Source organism: Hylobates moloch, unplaced genomic scaffold (assembly GCF_009828535.3).
Source record: "Hylobates moloch isolate HMO894 unplaced genomic scaffold, HMol_V3 SCAFFOLD_13, whole genome shotgun sequence".
In the NCBI taxonomy this organism is placed as follows: domain Eukaryota; kingdom Metazoa; phylum Chordata; class Mammalia; order Primates; family Hylobatidae; genus Hylobates; species Hylobates moloch.
The window spans coordinates 69,658,261-69,680,501 of NW_026652288.1; the positions used below are offsets into that span (position 1 = coordinate 69,658,261).

Consider the following 22,241-nt stretch of genomic DNA (forward strand, 5'->3'; position numbering starts at 1 on the left):
CATCAACTACCTAATAAGCTGTCTTGAATTCAAATTATACTGGGATAATGTGCAAAGATTACAGCAAGTCAGTCAGAGCTTTATAGATACTGTAAAACTTAAAACAAGGGGTTGATAAATGGTCTGTAAAGTTTTCTTTCAACTCTCCTTTTCTTAAGTCTGTATCGAAAGATTAATGGAAATCTCTTATTTTATTTGTAAGAGGCAAAAGAAAAACCCTCTTCTGAAAGTCCATATATGGCTCTTATCACTCATATGAATAAGTGCAGAAATACTGTGAAATATGCATTAAAGTCCAATTCTTTGTAAAAGTTCAAGACAAATCATTTTTCCTACCATTAAGACAGAGATAGTTTTACTTCTTAAGTTATTGTGACATTATGAGGAAAAGTACTTTCCTTGTGCTTTCATTGAAAACTACTGGTGAAAAATCAGTACTGCTATAAAATTCAGTGATTAGGAGCCTAGACTGTGTAGTCAGAATGCCTGGATTCAAATCCTGGCTCTGTAATTTAGAAAGCTATGGGACTTTGGACAAGTCATTTAATTTCCTTGTACCTTAATTTCCTTATCCATAAAATGGATATAATAACCTACCTCACAGTACTGTAGTGAGGATTAAGAAAGTTAATATGAATCAAGTGTTCAGGAGATGATCTGACACTCAAAAAGTATTAGTTGCTATTACTACACAACATATACTTTAAAAAAATGAAAACCAACTATTATAAGTAACATAGCTTATTAATCAAATTTAGAAATTGAAGGCAAAAGATTCATAAAATAGAAAACTTGGCAGATACTTTTCCAAACAAACTACGATTAAAACAACTTTCCTATTTAAAAACGTTTTGCAGTAAGCTCAAAATAATAAGAAAGGTAACTCTTTTAATAAATATCTTTAAATGCCAGCATCACATTTTGTTACACAAAATTTTTGTGTGTTCTAAAAGCTTTGGACAGAGTTCCCACCTTACCTTCCAGCTCGACCTTTTCTCTGTTTGGCATTAGCTTTACTAACCCACTCAGCGGACATTGTACTGATATTGTTCTGAGTATCAAAATGTGTCTCTTTTATTTTTCCTCCATCTATCACATAAACAACATCATCTATGGTAATGCTGTTTGGAAAACAGATATATAAAATGTTAAAAAAACACACACACACACACACATCAAAAGCACTATTAACCTATAAAAGACCTATAAATAGGGATTTCAGAGCATTTTTTTTTTTTTTTACTGCATCAAATGATTTTAGCCATTCAGGATTTTCACTACTCTTCACACCCACATTTACCAATATTATAGGGATCGAGTACCTAACAGTAGGCAGTGTCAGGCACTGTAAGTAACAGCACAGCATTAGTTCTTCAGATCATATACTAAATTCTTACTTGCCTACAGTCAAATATCACAGGTTGCCTCATACCTAGCACTATGGGAGCCCCAACGGCATGGTTTAATATCAGCTTCCATAAAAGAATCTGTTTCAGTGACTAAACTACATCTTAGTACCTCCAAGAGAATACAAGAACATTTCAAGGCTGGATATAACTAATTACCAAATATTACCCCCAACCAGAAACAGGTGAAAGGACAAAATTTACCTCAGCTCCCATGTTTCTTTAGGAAAACAAAACAAACAAAATCCAACACCCAAAATGCTATTTCTGAGCTAAAGCATTACTATAGGTTAAAAAACCCCCACAAAACTGGCCATGCATGGTGGCTTAGGCCTGTCATCCCAGCACTTTGGGAGGTTGAGGCAATAGGATCATTTTGAGCCCAGGAGTTAGAGATCAGCCTGGGCAACATAGTGAGACTCCATCTCTACAAGAAATTTAAAAAATCAAACGGGTGTGGTGGCACAAGCCTGTAGTACAAGCTACTTGGGAGGCTGAGGTGGAAGGATCACTTGAGCTGAGGAGATCAAGGCTGCAGTGAGCCATGATCATGCCACTGCACTCCAGCATGGGTGACAGAATGAGACCTGGTCTCAAAAAAGCCCACAAAAAATAAAACTATGCTCACTGCCATAAAAAACGTTTTATTTTTAATAAATTACAAGGCATGTGGTAGAGAAAAAAGATTAAGGTATATAAACACTTTATGGTGTTTAAAACTTATGTAATCATCAGTATTTGATATTTAAAACTATTTTTACCTAGTCTCCGCAATGTTGGTAGCAATTACTATTTTCCGAACACCAGGAGGGGTTCTTTTAAACACCTGTAAAAACAAATACATCAGAATCACAAAAGTATACTAACTTCTAATACATTATATCTGTAATTAGAGGAATTACCTCAGATACTGTTCATTTTTAGCATTCTATATTCATTCACTGATATATACATCTAATATTTATCGATGTATTTATGAAGTATAGATCATTTTCAATATTGCGAAATTATCTTTTGGTAAACCACACTAAATCTCCCACAGATGTCACAATCTTATCACAAACAAGATTTCCAATGAGGTATCATTATTTAAATTTACAGCAGTTTTTTAACAAAAGCTGGAGGTTATAAAGTAGAGGCGGGGATATTTATGTTAAGGACAAGAATAATGAAGTCAAATCTCCATGGGTAAGAACACTGAACAATCAGGCAGATGCCCAACCCAGCAGAATAAATGTCAACTGTGCAGCTGTACCAACCACTGTCTACTAGCTTGAGATCAGATTGGAGTGAAAAAAAAAAATCCTCTTTAAATGGGAAATTCTACAAATACTGCCCCACAACCCGACAATGTCACTAAAGTAGAAAGAAGATAGGTAATCAAGTACCACTGGCGATAATGCAAACAAACAAACAAAAAGCATAAACTTATCCCTTCATTTACAAAACTGGTAATCAATACAGAAAATGTTTCCCAGGCTATTCACATACTCTCCAGCAAAGGAATACATAATTTACTAGGTTATGGTGTCGAAGATGAATACTTCCATGATGGATACTCTTTCAGCCTTTGGAATCAAGAGTTTTCTTTCTTGCCCCCTCTCTTCTCTCAGGTATGTACTCTGTATCTAATTCGTGACTAAGGTATCAGCAACAAAAATATTAAAAGGGTCTCAAAGAAAAATATCTTGATATTTTCTTATAAAAAGAGAAAAGGATAAACTAGAAATGGGGAGAGGAGCAGGTTTTCTAATCAATTTCATTTTCCAAGAACCTGCAAATACTATAGATCATAAAATTATCTTGCCTCTGAGAATGTAGTGTTCACTCTAACTAGGAAAGTGCTTGTATCTGATGGAGCCAAACATTCATAATACATTATTGAAACAAGAAATTTTATACCTGTGAATATACTGATTTTGTGAAATTAAATCTCAAATCATCATCAAACTGTAGTATGTCACAGATTATTAATTTCTAGGTTTGGTTACTTTTAGTAGTACTCACATACCTTTTTCTCTTACTCAGGAAACCCAACCAAGTTACTGGTGAAACCAATTCTTTAAACTTTTCCCTAATGTAAACAAAACTAATCTGATTTGTGGGTTATCCGCTGATATTCAAGTTTTTGAGCAATCATCCCCTGAAGACTCATTTGCAAAGGTTCTCAAAGAAGTATTTTTTACATGAATTACTATTTGAAAATGCTCCTTAAAAAAAATAAAGGAAAACACGTAACAAGCAGTCCTTAAAGCTTACCTCAGTTTGAAATACATTTAACAAATGTATCCATTTAACATACCTGTGTCTGGTTAACTGTAGGCATCAGTGAATGTAAAGGTATAATTAAAAATTTATCTGAAAATTAAAGAGAATTAAATTTTAAGATAAAGAGTTGCAGAAAACTCCAACAAACACATATGAGACAATGAATTCAGAAGCTGAACCACTTAATTCTTTTTTTGATAAGAATTGAACATTATTTAATGAAAACAGCTAAACCATCTGAGTTATTGACAAATTGCCCATGTGTTTAAGTGAACCAAACAATTCTTTATTTATATTTCTACATACAAACAGACCAACTTAATTTCTTTATAGTCTTGTTTTCTGAGTGCTCCAAGTCCAAGCTAACATTTTGTTCTGTTAGTTTATTTCATATTGATAAGTATTTTCCCCAAATTCTTAAAGAATGCTCAAAAGTTGGGAGTAATCTTTTCAAATTACACCAATAAAAATTGAATGAATAGACAAAAATTCTGTTTAACACGAATATGTTTGTACACTTTGGGTGATCCTATTTTTCTGTTGAGACAGGGTCTCACTCTGTTGCCCGGGTGAGTGCAGTGGTGTGATCTCTGCTCACTGCAACCTCTGCCCCCTGGGTTCAAGTGATCCTCCCACCTCAGCCTCCCGAGTAGCTGAGACCACAGGCATGCACAACCATGTCTGGCTAATTTTTGTATTTTTTGTAGAGATGGGGATTTGCCATGTTGCCCAGGCTGGTCTTGAACTCCTGAACTAAAGCAATCCATCAGCCTCAGCCTTCCGAAGTACTGGGATTACAGATTACAGGCATGAGCCCTGCACCTGGCAATCCTCACTATTTTAATCAAACCGATAATATCTAAATTTTTAGAGCAGATTACTTATTAAATACCCATGTCCTAGTTAGAAAATAATGAAATAGTCCTTGTTAAAAATAATATATTCCAGGCCAGGCGCGGTGGCTCATGCCTGTAATCCCAGCACTCTGGGAGGCCGACGCGGGCAGATCACGAGGTCAGGAGATTGAGACCATCCTGGCTAACACGGTGAAACCCCGTCTACATTAAAAATACAAAAAATTAACCGGACGTGGTGGCAGGCGCCTGTAGTCCCAGCTACTTGGGAGGCTGAGGCAGGAGCATGGCGTGAACCCGGGAGGTGGAGCTTGCAGTGAGCCGAGGTCACGCCACTGCACTCCAGCCTGGGTGACAGAGCAAGACTCCGTCTCAAAAAATATAATAATAATAATACATTCCAAAAGTGACCTACATTTTAAACATATTTTGTTAAAAATATAAGAAATTCCTACTTTTTAAGTTTCCAAATGAAATAGCTCAAGCCCATTCATGATTATTAGCCAACACAGAAAGTCTGCTGTAATATAGTGATGGGTGAAAGGGAGAGTATTAAGAAAGCAAGGGTTAATTTCACATTTAACTATGCTTACGAAAATGCAATCTGACTTAAATGCCCAAATGATTCAAGTCAGCTATATTTCCCCAGAAAAGAACTGTTGTTATCTAAAGGATATGATGATCCCCATGGACTCTGACTGACTGTGAAGAGATTTTACGAATCTTAAAAATAAAAAGTAGTAAACAGCTGCCAAGCAACTGATGTTGCTAAAAAAGAATGCTCTGAATTACTTGTTTCTGTGATGGTATGAAATATTACAACTATAATATTCAAGCCAAAAATACTTAACTTGAATTGAATCAAGCTTTCAGATATAACTTCCAAGTTACAGGAAACAAAGGTTAAGAGAGAATCAAATGAAATGATAGCATAAAGAGTCAGACAAATTCAGAAAGTTAGACTTATTAGAGAACAACTGGCCTGGTCTTTTCTATGACTTTATTACCATGAGGAGAAGCAGGGAGGGGAGGGGAGCAATGTTCTAGAGCTAGATCAAAAGATGTTGATATTTTCCATAGTTTGAGCAGGCTAGTTGTGAAAGACACTTTTCAGAAAAATGGGAAAATCTGATTACGGACTGGATTATTAGATGGTATTAAGAATTAGGTACAATAAAGACATGATGGTTATATAGAAAATTGCCTTTAGAGATTCTTGCTTATACATTTAGAAATGAAATGTGACAGCTGCAATTGACTTTAAGAAAAAACTAGGACTGAAAAAATAATTGTTGGCACTGAAGTCATGGATATATATATATATGATAATCATTAAGGTTCTCTAGTTTTGGCCGGTTGCAGTGGCTCACACATGTAATCCCAGCACTTTGAGAGGCCAAGGCAGGTGGATTACAAGGTCAGGAGTTCAAGACCAACCTGGCTAAGATGGTGAAACCCTGTCTCTACTAAAAATACAAAAATTAGCCAGGCGTGGTGTTGGGTGCCTATAATCCCAGCTACTCGGGAGACTGACGCAGGGAACTGCTTGAACCTGGGAGGCGGAGGTTGTAGTGAGCCGAGATCGTGCCACTGCACTCCAGCCTGGGAAACAGAGCGAGACTCCACCACAAAAAAAAAAAAAAAAAAAAAGTTTCTCTAGTTTTTTTGTATGTTTAAAATGTTTCATTACAAAAAGTTTAAAAAGTTAGCCAGGGATAATAAAAGTAAAAACAATTCTGTTGAAGACTATATAATTGGGAAAAAAAAATTATATTGCTGACACCATACAACTAAGAGAGTTAATGAGAACAAAATCTTTACTCTTATGAAAAGAAAAAAAACAAGAAATTGATAAGCATTTAATAAACTGAGTTTCAAAACTCAACTCCTCAGCACAGAGTTAGGCCAATTCTCTCCCCATGATAGTGGTTAATTATACAACTGATTATCAAGGCTAAATTTTTTTCAAAATAATTTGAGAAAAAACACTCAAGTTCTGGAAAGATTTCCTTTAAAAGGAATTGAGCTGGTAGTGGAAGTGTATACATTAGCAACTCTTTCCTTGAGAATAATTAATTCAAAATAGAAAGTTAACGAAGTCAATTATAATAATCTATAAAATCACACCCGTTTCCCACTCTCCATCACATACACTAAATGATAATATTATATTTTGGTATATATCTTATCTTTATTGGTAAATATATGCACACACATTTTTTAAAATTATAAGTACACTATACAATAATGTTTATAATAATGGGGGAAGGAAAGGTCAGAGTTAGAAGATTTAGCCAATAAAAAATTCGAGTTGTTTGAAAAATTCAGCTGTCTAATCATGACAAATTTTTCTATAAAGTTATCACACACAAAAAAAACAGAAAGCAGTATTTCTTTATAGAGAAGTCAATTAGATCAAAATACTTTGCAAGCCAGATAGTAAATAATTTTAATTACAAAGAATGCTTTCAGAGCATAACAGGATTTAACAAATAATAAATATACACGTTTATTATTTTAGTCAATACAATTAGATCAAAATATTTTCTAGTGCCGATAAATTTTGCCTGGCTGGGCGTGGTGGCTCATGCCTGTAATCCCAGCACTTTGGGAGGCCGAGGCGGGTGGATCACGAGGTCAGGAGATCAAGACCATCCTGGCTTATAAAGTAAAACCCTGTCTCTACTGAAAATACAAAAAATTAGGCGGGCATGGTGGCAGGTGCCTGTAGTCCCTGCTACTCAGGAGGCAGGGCAGAAGAATCTCATGAACCTGGAAGGTGGAAGTTGCAGTGAGCCGAGATCGCACCACTGCACTCCAGCCTGGGCAACACAGTGAGACTCTGTCTCAAAAATAATAAATAATTAATTTTATCAAAAGCACTTTAACAGAGTGAGGTTAGAAATTATATTCAGAGGCCACGCGTGGTGGCTCAAGTCTGTAGTCCCAGCACTTTGGAAGGCTGAGATGGGAGGATCACTTCAAGTCTGGAGTTCGAGACCAGCCTGGTCAACATAGTGAAACCCCATCTCTACTAAAAATGCAAAAAGTCGGCTGGGCATGGTGGCACATGACTGTAATCGAAGCTACTCTGGAGACTGAGGCAAGGAGAACCGCTTGAACAAAGGAGGCGGAGGCTGCAGTGAGCCGCGATGGCATCACTGCACTCCAACCTGGCAACAGAGCAAGATTCCATCTCAAAATAAAAAAATTATATTCAGAACTGTAAAAATTAAATAGAATTTTCTTTGTAGTTTTTTATATTTGAAGTTAATGACTGCTGAAAATACTCAATTTTATAGAAAAAAATGTTCTCATTCATTTCTCTAGAGTTCATATGTTTCAAAATATGCTGTTCATACAGGATCAAAATCACTTGAGGAATTTTAAAAACTTCAGATGTTCAGGTCACATTCTTAGATTTGGGGTGATGATGGGTCTAGGTATCTGAATCTTAAAGAAGCTCCATGGGTGACTCTGTTGTATATTCAGAATTCAGAAACACTGGGCCAAGGGATTTCTTTTTTGCAGCAGTAAGTGACAAAATGAAAAACCTCACATACCTATGCTTTAAGAGCCAATTTTATTAGGCAAATTGTGAAAAAGAAAGAAAATATTCTCTTCATAATACTAAATAAAAAGCTTCACCTTCATCTGTGACCTAGTAGAAGCAACACTTCTTCGAATAAAAGAAAAAAAATACACATGCCATATATAATTCAAATACCACTCTTTGAATTACAGTAAAATACATTTACATAGTACCTGATTTAAACATTACTTGTGACATCAAGAGATCATGTAAAGTGCTGATATTGTCCCAGCCTGGTAGAAAGACCAGTATCGCACCATCCTATATGAAGGGGAAATAGCCATTACAAAGGATTACATCAACAAAATGCAGTAACAGTAAAATTGTGTGCACACTGAAGTCTCCATTAAAATTATACTAGCTCAGGATAATTTTCGTTAATAATTAAAAGTATATAAGCTTCTTTTTTTTTTTTAATTATTGTTTTTGAGATAGAGTCTTGCTCTGTCACCCAGGCTGGAGTACAATGGCATGATCTCGGATCACTGCATCATCTGCCTCCTGGGTTCAAGTGATTCTCATGCTCAGCCTCCCAAATAGCTGGGATTACAGGCCTGTGTCACCACGCCCAGCTAATTTTTGTATTTTTAGTAGAAATAGGGTTTTGCCACGTTGGCCAGGCTGGTCTCGAACTCCTGGCCTCAAGTGATCCACCTGCCTCGGCCTCCCAGAGTGCTGGGATTACAGGCATGAGCCACCGCATCCAGCTAAGCTCACTTTTAAAAAATGAGATTTATAATCCATATATATCCAGCTAAGCTCACTTTTAAAAAATGAGATTTATAATCCATATATTTGTTTAGTCTTTTCTTCAAACAGGTCAAATGCCTACATCTTTTGCTACTATGAGATGATTTCTAGTATCAAAAGTAATTTCTTCCAGTCTATTTCATAAGCATTTAAGAAAATTGTATCTTTCATGGCCTTGATACATTAATAAAATTAAAATTATGTTAACTGAAGAAAGAAAAATAAACAAAACTAACCTCTTCTTCCAAAACAATGTATCGGATAAGGGCAACAATCAAATTCAGATCAACTTTATCATCATCCATCATTTCTATAACATCTACAGTACTTGCAGAATACCTATCAAAGTTAAACACAAAGTCACGAAATACTTAATCAAGTTTTCTGTTAACTTGCTATAAAAGCTTAAAATTAACTCAATCTGCAAATGGAGGAACATAATCTACAGATCAGAGACAGTTACTGGGGTAATAGTGCTTAAAAGTCAAATCAGCACAATATTTAGCTCGAGTAAGAGACTCACAAGGCTCTCCTTTAAGTATGTACAGATTCAAGAAGATGCCCCCAGCCCCTGGCTTTTTGTTTTAGTTATTTAGCCACTGATTTCTCACCTTCAGACAAAATAAACTTACCTTCTTCGCAGTTCCCTTACATAATCTGGCCAACGTTCTTTATATATTGCTTCTTTTTCTTCTTTTTCTTGTCTATTTACATGCCCTTGCATGAAACCCCTCTTAAACTGAGATCTGTGTTCTTTTTGTTCTGGAACATACCTAAAATAAAAACATTCTTGAATATTTTCACTTTTTTGAAACTCTAGTTTTAGCTAAAATCTGTGATATTTTATATTTAGGATTTTCAAAAAGGATTCTAAAGAACATTTTCATTATGCTTTCAAGTGAATGCTAGCTAAAATATCAGTTTGTGTTCATTAACTTATAAAACCTGATATTTTGGATAAAAATCATTCTTCTCTATTGAAGTACATAAACCTATAGACCATTTTTAGTAGTCAAAATTTTTAAAAAAGACTAAAGTAACTTTTTTTTTTTTTTTTTTGAGACGGAGTCTCGCTCTGTCACCCAGGCTGGAGTGCAGTGGCGCGATCTCCGCTCACTGCAAGCTCTGCCTCCCGGGTTCACGCTATTCTCCTGCCTCAGCCTCTCCGAGTAGCTGGGACTACAGGCGCCCGCCACCACGCCCGGCTAAATTTTTTTGTATTTTTAGTAGAGACGAGGTTTCACCGTGGTCTCGATCTCCTGACCTCATGATCCGCCCGCCTCGGCCTCCCAAAGTGCTGGGATTACAAGCGTGAGCCACCGCGCCCGGCCGACTAAAGTAACTTTTACCTTCAATTTTAAGTTTGCTTTAGAACAAAAGTTAACATTAATGTAAGTCCAAACCTGACTGCACATAAGAATCGAATCCCTCAGAGAGCTTGTAAAATACAGACTCCTAAATCCCATCCCTGATGATTTGGATTTGGTAGGTATGCCTTGGGTCTGTTAATCTAAGAATTTTAATTAGTGCCCGCAGGAGATTCAGAAAGTATATCCAGATCTACAGACCCACGCTAAAGAACTATTTAATTCTGCTCAGTCACACAGTTGTAGCTAATGGCAGATCCAGAATCAGTATTCAAGTCTCTTATATGTCAATCGAGTGCTGTACTATGATTCTACTACCATCCTGTAGTGATTGCTAAAACCATAGAGGGCACATCTGGACAGTAATTCTACCTATCATTGTCAGTCCTGCGAGGCACGAGGTGGGAAAAGACAAAAATGAACCCACACTTTAACCCCAAGGAGTCTCTGAGCTCAACTAGAGGACAGCATCTAGATGGAATGGGGGAGGGGTTGGAGCATGGACTCCAATTAATCAGAATTAACATCCTTACTCTGCTAGCTGTGTGGCCTTAGATAAGGCATTAAACATCTGGCCTTTAGTTATCTTATTTGAGAGATTAATGTTTGTAACAGTACTGGCATGAGATTTTTAAAAATGTGATAAAGTAAAAAAAAAAAAAAAGTGATAAAGCCTCATGTATAGCAGACACCCAGAAAGTGTTAATCCCCTCCCCTATTCAGTACCTGTGACCCAGAATTCCCCTAAGTCTTCGATACATACAGAAGCACCTACTTGAGGTATGGCAACCTAAGACAGACTGGTCCTAGTCAGCAGGATGGGCCCAAAGTCGGCTCCCTTCCCAGAAATTGCAGAACAGAGGTAACCTTCAATCCTCCCACCTCCAATCACAACCCTCCATATCATCTTGCCCTGCTCTTGTTCTGGTCATTGTATTCTCTTTGCTACCTCCCTGCTGTGCAGCTCTTCTTCTGGGAAGGGGATAGCCGGGAGCTTCTGATGAAAATCTCTAACCAAGGACTACCCTCATTCAATTCTCCTCTTAGAGCTGATGAGCAGATGGCAAATGCACAGATACCATCTTTTTGCTTCAAGAGACTGCTTGGCTACAATTCCATATGCATTCCCTGACATCCAGGGAGCTTAAGAAAGCAAGTTTCCATCAGGTGCCTTCAGATTATTGATCCTCAAAACTTTGTTTTCATTGTTGCCAAGCAGTTGCCTATTATTTTCCTGGCAAGCAATTGCTAAATGTGTCATGATAGGGTGTGGGACACATGGCAAAAAGTGGAAATGAAGAGGGAAGTGTACAGAAAATTTATGGCCACTGATGATAAAATCAGGACATGGAAGACCATTACGTGCTGCCTCTCTGAGGCTTTTAGTATGTTCTACCTTCTCTGATACATACATTTCCCTCTTTCCTACTTTGACTTCCACTGCTTTCCTAACTTGCCCAGTCTCTACCTAATATATATAATCTGATTTCCAATATACTCTTCACTTCCCTTAGACTTTATATATAGTAGCTTACGTGTCTCCCTGTCTACAAATAAATTCTGAGAGCATATACCAAGTCTCTCTTTGCTTTATGCTTAGACCCTAGCACAGTGCAAGGCATAAAGCTTAATAAATACTTGTGAAATAAATGCCTGGACAAAACTCAGCAGATTTTTCTTCATGTAAAAATGGTTGTAGGACCTTTGCTCTCACCTTCCACTCTCACTTCCTGGTTTTCTTAAGAGAACTTCAGAGATTTGAAAAATCTCATCCCAAGTGTTTCTACATCTATCCCCCAATCCCCTTTTTTTTTTGAAACAGGGTCTCCCTTAGTCACCTAGGCTGGAGTGCAGTGGTGTGATCTCCACTCACTGCAGTCTCCACCTCCCAGGCTCAAGAAATCCTCCCACCTCAGCGTCCTGAGTAGCTGGGACTATAAGCGCATGGCACCACACCCAGCTGATTTTTGTATTTTCCGTAGATAGGGGGTTTCACCACATTGCCCAGACTGGTCTTGAACTGCTGGGCTCAAGCGATCTGCCCCGCCTCTGCCTACCAAAGCATTGGGATTACAGACATGAGCCACCATGCCTGGCTACCCTTTTTTTCATTCAGATTTACCGTAGGTCAGGCACTGTGCTATGTACTAGTTACTAAAATAAGACAAAATCCTGGACCCCGAAAAGTTTGAAATCTAGTGCAAGAGGCAAATATAGAGATACACTACACAACAAATAACATAAGGGTTATAAGAGATATGATACAAGTGGTATAGGAATACAGATGAGAAAGAACTAAAGGTAGGGCGTGGTGGCTCACATCTGTAATCCCAGCACTTTGGGAGGCCGAGGTGGGCGGATCATGAGGTCAAGAGATCAAGACCATCCTGGCCAACATGGTGAAACCCCATCTCTACTAAAAATGCAAAAATTAGCTGGGCATGGTGGCATGTGCCTGTAGTCCCAGCTACTCGGGAGGCTGAGGCAGGAGAATTGCTTGAACCTGGGCGGCGGAGGTTGCAGTGAGCAGAGATCATGCCACTGCACTCCAGCGTGGCGACAGAGTGAAACTGTCTCGAAAAAAAAAAAAAAGAAAAAGAAAGAAAGAATCCAAGTCTGTGAGAGGAATTAGGGAAGGCTTAACAAGCAACGAAGCTGGGATTTTTTTTATATCATCAATAGTGTACACATGAAAGGATGGAGAAGATGGCATATAAAGGTCTAAGAGGAAGAAAAACATAACAGCGCAAATTCATGAATGAGAGGGCATGGCATGCTAAATACACCATTATGGAATGGTATACTTAGCACAAGCAGGCCACAGGACACACGACTGGGAAATGAGGCTAGAAAAGAAGACGGGGACACACTGTAAAGGGCCTTGGAATGACCAGGTAAGGAATTTGAACCTGATCCTATGGGGCTGTGCTTCTCAGCCTTTTTCCCATCAAAGAATACAAATACAATTCTATACAAACTCCTGGAGAAGTCTGCTAGCAGCAAAAGGCCAGTGGTCAGAATGCTGAGGGAATCAGTAACTCGGGCATACCAGCTGAGGTGCTCTGTTATAGCCATGGCAAACCCAAAAAGGTTCTTAACAGTTTGTTGAAGAGATACCACATATGCAAGGAGCTTGCCCAGGAGAAGAAAGCTCACATGAACAAATTGTTTTTAGGAAAATATACAGCAGCAATCCTAACAGTGAAGAACATAGTACCAAAAGAGGAACTATTGTATTAGCACAGGGGAGATAGTAATGACCTTAGCAAAGAAATAAAAATGAGAAGGCATGTTCAAGAGGAAAATTCCCAGAGTTTGTGTGTGTTTGAAGGCAGTACAAAATGACTTGGATTAACTTGGTTACTCAGTGTGTAAAACAGTTGCCATACCTGCCTGATACACACAAACTTTTGATTTATAGGTCAGAAAATTAAGTGGAGGATAATCATTAACCATTATAAAGTATGCTGGGCAAGACACATTGTTTTATTTTTTTTATTTTTTTATTTTTTTTTGAGACGGAGTCTCGCTCTGTCGCCCAGGCTGGAGTACAGTGGCACAGTCTCAGCTCACTGCAAGCTCCGCCTCCTGGGTTCACGCTATTCTCCTGCCTCAGCCTCTCCGAGTAGCTGGGACTACAGGCGCCCCCCACCACGCCCAGCTAATTTTTTGTATTTTTAGTAGAGACGGGGTTTCACCGTAGTCTCGATCTCCTGACCTCGTGATCTGCCCGCCTTGGCCTCCCAAAGTGCTGGGATTACAAGCATGAGCCACCGTGCCCGGCCCATTGTTTTATTTTTTTGGTAGGAGAATATAAGATAATGATTCAGGCTGGAGACATGTTAGGTTCAAGGCATCTGTGGTACTAGAATACTACTGAGTAGAAAGCCAGTTCAAAGATCAGGAGAAGCTTCAGTTCTGAAGCTATACTACTGAAAGCTGTGAAAATACAGAACTACAGTCAGGGATATAAACAGGTCTGCACAGTGAAAACATAAATGATTGAGAAGACTGGGGGAAATTATATTTAAAGGTTGGGCAATGGAAGCCAACAAAGGAAAGTGAAAATCAGGCAGGAGAACCAGCAAAAGGGCTAAAACACTAAAGACAAAGGTTCCCAAACTTTGCTGCCCAGGGATCTTCAAAAAACACTGACGCCAGCCAGACGTGGTGGCTCACACCTGTAATCCCAGGACTTTGGGATGCTGAGGCAGGCAGATCACTTGAAGTCAGGAGTTTGAGACCAGCCTGGCCAACACGGTGAAACCAGTTTCTACTAAAAATACAAAAATTAGCTGGGCATGGTGGCACACGCATGTAATCCCAGTTACTTGGGAGGCTGAGGTGGGAGAATCACTTCAACCTGGAAGGCGGAGGTTGCCGTGAGCGGAGATCGCTCCACTGCACTCTAGGCTGGGCGACAGAGGGAGACTCTGTCTCAATTAAAAAAAAAACACTGATGCCTGGCTACCACCTCAGACAGTATAATGTAATTTAGGTAGGGAGTATAAATCAGGCATCTGGATTTTAAAAAGCTCCAGGTAATTTTAATGTGCAGCCAAGTGTGGCTAATTCCCAGAAAAATGTTTTACAAGGAAGTAGTCAATGGTGGGTTTCTGAGACTAAAGTTTGACATGAGAAAAGTGATATATTAGCACTTTTTAATGTTTTTTATTTCCTAATGTTTACATACCTTATTTTTTCAATTACATCTTCCAAAAGATATTCCACAACCGGAAAGGTAAAACCAGGTATATGTATCATTGGACAGTTACCTATTACGGCAGACAAAATATAAGCATAAATTTGTACTCAAATGTTAAAAACATTAATATACTGTAAATAGGACAATGACTCTATTAGTACTAATTCCAGAAAATGGTCCTGTAGCTTTTACAGTTCTACCCTATTTTTCCACATCTACTTTAATAAAAAACAGCAGTCTAGTCTTCACTCAATACCATTTTACTGCTACCAAACTGTACATACATCTCACAGTTCTACAAAATAACACAGAATATCAAAGAATAGAGTTTTAACTTGAACTCAAAATCCATTAGTTAGAAGCCTATTTTCTCTTCATCATTAACCCAGATGGTACCATAATAGAATATCCAGAATATCAAAGTTTTACTGAATTCTAGATAAGCATTACTACTTGTAGCACCCGGAATTAGCGGAAAAAGGTAATCAAAACAAAACCTAAACAAATAGATTGTTACTATTTCAAAATTACTAATAAAAAAATCACTTCAGTACTGTTATTTAAATGCTCTTTACATTTCATAACAAGCGAAACAAGCAGTACACACTGTAAAAAGCAAACATCACATCAAAGGTCAAAATACCTGAGCAGGTATCACTGCTCTACCCATGATGTGCATATATTTGAGCAAGGTACTCAATGTTAGTTCTACAAGTCTCATTTAAAAATGACAATAATAGGCCGGGCGCAGTGGCTCTTGGGAGGAGGAGGCGGGGATCACAAGGTCATGGATCGAGACCATCCTGGCTAAACGGGGAAACCCTCTCTACTAAAAAACAAAAATTACCAGGTGTGGTGGCGGGTCCTGTATCCCACTACTCGGAGGCTGAGGCAGGAGAAGGCATGAACCGGAGGCGGAATTGCATGACCAAACTGTCCACACCACCGGTAAAGACAAACTCTTCTCAAAAAAAAAAAAAAAAAAAAAAAAAAAATATATATATATATATAAAAAAAAAAAAAATTTTACATGGTTTTCAGTATTAACTGGGATGTATTTTAAAGGACTTTTAAAAAGCTGGTAAGAACATTTATTAAACATAAATATATTACATTGTAATTCCCTCCCTTTCCCCCTCCTTCCTTCACAAGTATAAGCAGGAAAGACAGTGAGGATTAATTTTAAAACAATGTGCTTTGCAGCTGGTCCAATCTAGGTTTGGCTTGGGAAAGCTACTTAACTGCTCTGAGGCTGCTTTCTCATCTGTAAAAATGTGAATGATAATAGTACCTACCTCATAGAGTATTATAAAGACTAAGAAAGACAAAATGGCAAATATACTATCTGGAACATTGAAGGTGTTCCATAAGTGATCACTAGCAGTATTAGCAGCAAACTGCCACCCTAACCTGTGATAAAAGCCACAGAAAAATGACAGAAAGAAGTTTATAAAATTATGCAAATCTGTGGTTTGACTTCAATGATGCCATCTTAATTGTGTGGTGGTACCAAGAAGAAGCTACCTGTCCTCACTATGAGAGATGATGCCACCATTTAAAAATAGACCCAATTGTCTAATCCATGAAACTGGAGGGTAAAATAATATTAAAATAAAATTAAATGGCTAAACATTCATTTTGACTACTCTTTACCTAGTACCATATTAATTTTTTTAATTAAGTGGTTTTCTAGTACTTTTTCTAATGTAATAACTATACATTTTACTCACCAAAATATTCTGAAAACTTTTCCGCATTCAATGTTGCACTCATCAATATTACTTTCAAGTCAGATCGAAAATTGAGAAGATCTTTAACAACAGTCATTAAAACATCTGACTGCAGATTTCTTTCATGGATTTCATCAAGTACGATATGACTAACACTGGACAAATACCTAAGGCAGAAGTGTGAAGTACAAAATTTTAAAACCATTTTTCTTTAACTAGTAAAATCCAATTTAATAATTACATCTTTTGATAATACTTATATTTCCTTAATTGAAACATACTCACGGGTCTGACTGGAGCCACTGAAGGATGATTCCTGTTGTACAGTATAAGATAGAACCCTGTTTCCTTGGCAACCGACTGTGAATGAAAGACATGAATCAATAAGTCTTGGTTTTCTCTTCTAACTACCACAAAGGTTTATATCTTCAATTTTAGAAATGCTTTCAGTTTTAATGAAAATCTTCTTACTTAATTTTTTAGTTATAAGAACACCTACCACAATGGGGTAATGGGAAATACTTCAAGTTCATTATACATTATCTTTGTTGTCATTGATACAATGTTAATTTCTTTTAAAAGATATGACCATTGACATTCAGACAACAACTGAATTACTTATGGGGCCTAAATATTTGGTTCATAATTGGAAAGCTCATTTGAAAAGGCAAATGTGTCAGGCATGGTGGCTCAGGCCTGTAATCCCAACACTTTGAGGCTGAGATGGGAGGGTTGCTTGAGCCCAGGAGCTCAAGACCAGCCTGGGCAACATAGCGAGATCCAGGCTCGAAAAGTAAAAAAATTAGCCAGTCACAGTGGTGTGTGCCGGTAGTCCCAGCTACTTGGAGAGGCTGAGGTGGGAGGACTACTTGAGCACAGGAGTCTTAGGCTGCAGTGAGTTGACTGCACCACTGCACTTCGGCCAGAACAAGAGTGAGAACCTATCTCTAAAAAACATTAAGTAAATTAAAACATAAAAAGGCAAATGGAGTTCTAAGCTCCAGAAAAGGACCAAGTATGTACTGCACAGTGGAGTTGGATAGGGGGTTAAGATACCAAAATCAATATAAAAAAGTCAGTCAGAAGTGTGTGGAGGTGGTACTGAAAGGTATACAACACAATCTTTTCAGAGAGTAATGGTCTACTAATCTATGTCCAGGAAAAATGTTTATTTTTCTAATCATTCCAAATATAAAAGCACCATTTAAAAAAGGCAATCCAAGTCTGAGGTGGGGTTAAAAGATAAATTTGTGGCAGCAAGCCATCTATGCTGCAGTTACTTTAAATGTTAATTGTAATAGTAATAACTGTCATAAAAATGGGGAAAATATCTTTTCTTTTGAATCTCCAGCTTCAAAGTTTCACTAAAATCTGCCTGTATATAAGAAGTGAACATTTCTTACCTCTGGAGACGAATTTGATATCCAGTACTATTACCATTGCCACAAGATTCTGCCCTTTCAGCAGCTACTCTTTCCGCAACCTTTAATTCAAATAAAATATAAAGAGACTATAATTTCCTCTAGACCAAATATCCTGAATATCCATGAAAATCTAGGACTGTTGAAAAATTGTTTTTCAGATTTCTAAATGAGTTAAAAAAATAGATATTAAAATCTGAGATATCTAAAACAGTGTGTGCCTCTCTTAGCTGTTTATGTTTATTTTTCATTTCCTCTTATAAAGTCTTTTAGGGCCAAGTTCTCTATCACTAGTTTCAAAGTGCCTTTCTATAGCATCCTCTCATTAATTTATACTTTTTTGGTCTTTTTTAAGAGTTGTAAATCAAGATCTAAGCTTGTGGAAGTTATGTGTAATTTGAAAGTAATTACATACTGATACTCTTCCCTTGTGTTTTTGTTTGTGGTAGGGACTGGTGTTGAATTTCTAGATCTTGGTCATGTTTTGAAAGTTATGACTGCCAAAAATAAGATTTGAAAAGATGAAATGTTATAATCTAATACTGATTTGTATAACTAAAAGTAACCAACAGTTATTCTGTGACAGAACAGTGATAATAAGGGATCAGAATAGAAAATGGCATAATTTCTAAGAAATAATACTTTAGACGTAAAACTTTCCAACAAGTATATCTAGTACACACTGACAGACCACATTAACCTGTCTACTAAATTCCAACAGATGGTGGAAAAAAAGAAGAGAAAAATTACCTACTTAGCATTTCTTCCTACTATCAGCATATACAGTAACTGCTATATATTAGTGAAAATATTTAAGTCTAGCTACAAAACTGTGTTATGACAAAAGTGGTTTTTCACCATTCTGTAATTTTATGCAATTTCCTAGAATATAGTCCCCGTAAAAGGGTGAAGACTACCTGAAACTGAAACTACTAGAAGAAAACCTGGGGAAAAACTCTTTTGGACATTGGTCTAGGCAAAGAATTTATGACTAAGACCTCAAATGCACAGGCGACAAAAATAAAAATAGACAGATGGGAATTAACTAAGAAGTTTCTACACAACAAAAGAAACAATCAACAGAGTAAACAGATAATTTCTAGAACAGAAGAAAATATGTGCAAACTATTCATCCAGCAGTGGACAAATACCCAGTATATACAAGAAACTCAAACAACAACAACAAAAGACAAATCATCCCATTAAAAGGAGAGCAAAAGACAAGAACAGACTTTTTCAAAAGAAGATATTATACAAATGGCTAACAGGTATATGAAAAATGCACAACATCACTAATCATCAGAGAAATGCAAATTAAAACCACAATGAGAGCCCCAGTCAAAACGGCTACTATTAAAGGGTCAAAAAATAATAGATCTTGGCCAGGACATGGATAAAAGAGAACTCTTACATATTGTTGGTAGGAATGTAAATTAGTACAGCCTCTATAGAAAACAGTATGGAGATTTCTCAAAGAACTAAAAATAGAGCTATCATTTGATCCAGCAATCCCACTACTGGGTTTCTAACCAAAGGAAAAGAAATCAATGTATCAAAAAAAAAAAAAAATACCTGCTTTGCATATTTATCACAGTACTATTCATAACAGTAAAGATACGGAATCAATCTAAGTGCTCATCAATGGATGACTGGATAAGGAAAATGTGGTGTATATATACACCACAATGGAATACTATTTAGCTCTAAGAGTGAAATGATGTCGAAATAGACACAGAAAGACAAAATTCCATATTTCACTTAAGTGGGTGCTAAAAACCAGGTATATGTGGACATAGAGTGTGGAATGACAAATGATGGAGACTCAGAAGATAGGAGGGGGATAGATGATGAGAAATTACTTAATGGGTACAATGTATATGATGTGGGTGATGGACACCCTAGAAGCTCTCACTTAACCACTATACAACCTATGCATGTAACAAAACTGCACTTGTATCCCATAAATTTACGCACTTCTTTTTAAAAAGGGGTGAAGTCTACTGCTCTTTCTTTATAGTACTTCTTAGAAACCAAAGCTTAAAACATATACTGTATTTACTGCCAAATGCTTTCATAATTGGTAATGTTTTTAACCACAGATTCTATATTAAATGACTTAGACATATGATAAACAGCACTGTCATAAAACCAAACACAAATCTTTATAATTTATACACAGAATTATATAGCATAAGTAAATTCACTATGCACACTGAAATATGACAAGAAACCCCAAACAGCTTTAAAAAATACATAACTCACATATTTAACTAGGTCATCTAACTAAAAACAACAAAGACAACAAAATCAATGTACCGGCTGAGTATTCCTTAGCCAAAATGATCAGGACCAGAAGTGTTTCCGGTTTCTATTTTGGAATATTTGCATTATACTTGCCCTTGTTAAACATTCCGAATCTGAAAATCCAAAATGTGAAATGCTCTAGTGAGCATTTCCATGTTGGTACTCAAACAGTTCTGGATTTGGGAGCATTCTGGATTTCGGAGCATTCTGGAATTCATATAGTCAACCTGAACTAACAGTTACTTATAACTGTTACTTAAGTATGCCTTCCCAAAATTTTGGACTTGACAAACCAGAAACAATACCTTATTTTTCCTCATAAATTTCCTCTTACTGAGTAGCTGCATTCAAAAATGACTGACTATGGTCGGACACAGGGGCTTATGCCTGTAATCCCAGCACTCTGGGAGGCTGAAGTGGGCAGACTGCTTGAGCCCAGTAGTTCGAGGCCAGCATGGGCAACATGGCAAAACCCCATCTCTACAAAAAATACAAATATTAGCCAGGTATGGTGGCACATGCCTATAGTACCACCTACTTGGGGGGCTGAGGCAGGAGGATCACTTGAACCCTAGCGGTTGAGGCTGCACTGAGCCGTTTTATCACCACTGCACTCCAGTTTAAGTGACAAAGTAAGACCCTCCCTATCTCAAAAAATAAATAAATAAAATAAATCACTGACTACAGAAATGCAGCTTCAAAAAAAAAGAAGTTTCCCATTTTCACCACCATTCAGTGTTATTTACATACTCAAAAAATGACAGAAGTAAAAAAAATATTAAATAAACCAAGTAGTAAAATTTAAAGAATCAAATTATGGAGATTATTTGAAGCCTGTAATCAATTCTATAAATATTTTATCTATTTCATTCTTGTGAACACGTACTGAAATTTGCCTGGATATAAAGTTTATCTTGAATTCATAAATATCTATTATCTGTTAAGAGAGAGGTTACTCAATTTTTTGGGCTTTATTACTAAACATGTTAAGCAAATATTTGCTTTCATAGTCACCAATCCTAAGCCTAACTAAGAATCACTCCACACCTTCAGAATCAGTAGGTTCTAGCAAGATTACCTTTAAAAAGACATTTTTAATAAGTTAAGAGCTTACTTACTGAAATGGCACTAATTCTTCTTGGCTGAGTACAAACTATCCTGCAAGCAGATCCTTTTCCTCTTTCAATGTAGTTATCCAAAATGAACTGAGTAACTTGAGTGGTTTTGCCACAGCCAGTTTCACCACTTATTACTGTTACCTGATGGTTATCAATTAAATTTACCAATTCCTATTTCAAAAGGGAAAATAAGGAATATCACATGTTGACTAAGTCTGAAAAAAGATATTAATCAAAATTCGACCAAATTGAAGATAATTATTTTTAACAAATATATTAATGCTTTCTAAATTTTGCCATATCCAATACTGGCAGTTTGGATATCTGGATCTACCAACCCGCAAGAGATAAGTGCACCAAATTATAAAGAACACAGCCAAAGCACTGTTAAAGAAAAACATATTGACATAAACAAGAAGAGACAGCTTATAAGTTCCATGGAGAAGAATTAAAATAATGTTGATATGTGGGGCTACTAAGTACAGAAGCAAACTCCTGGCCTAAACAACTACTGAGGACGTTACAAATTTATACCATAACTTATAAATATGGCTTTGTCTGCAGAACAAGTTTTGTATGCCATTTTTGGAGCAAGGAAGAGAATATTGTATTTTAAAATTACCTCCTATCAAATAATTAAAGTCATTAAATATCTAAACCAAAGCTATCTAGAAAACCTTATATTTTGGGAAGACGTTCTTCTTCAAAATTGTATATATTAATATT

The 22,241-nt window shown here is 36.9% G+C and overlaps 1 protein-coding gene across 3 annotated transcripts in view; it reads right to left on the reverse strand.

Annotated features, from left to right (window-relative positions):
* The window catches only part of DHX36 (DEAH-box helicase 36), a 70,286-nt gene that overhangs the window by 35,634 nt on the left and 12,411 nt on the right, over positions 1–22,241 (reverse strand). For all 3 annotated transcript variants that reach the window (XR_009209529.1, XR_009209530.1, XM_032173898.2), the window contains exons 5-15: positions 21,516–21,686; positions 18,076–18,155; positions 16,958–17,032; positions 16,673–16,839; positions 14,931–15,012; positions 9,503–9,643; positions 9,107–9,209; positions 8,294–8,381; positions 3,709–3,764; positions 2,168–2,232; positions 978–1,121 (exon numbers count right to left, since the gene is read on the reverse strand). Coding sequence is in view for 1 of the 3 variants with exons in the window: in XM_032173898.2 (XP_032029789.1) it covers positions 978–1,121; positions 2,168–2,232; positions 3,709–3,764; positions 8,294–8,381; positions 9,107–9,209; positions 9,503–9,643; positions 14,931–15,012; positions 16,673–16,839; positions 16,958–17,032; positions 18,076–18,155; positions 21,516–21,686 (1,172 nt within the window). In the remaining 2 variants the exon portion in view is untranslated. The remainder of the gene's footprint in view (positions 1–977; positions 1,122–2,167; positions 2,233–3,708; positions 3,765–8,293; positions 8,382–9,106; positions 9,210–9,502; positions 9,644–14,930; positions 15,013–16,672; positions 16,840–16,957; positions 17,033–18,075; positions 18,156–21,515; positions 21,687–22,241) is intronic.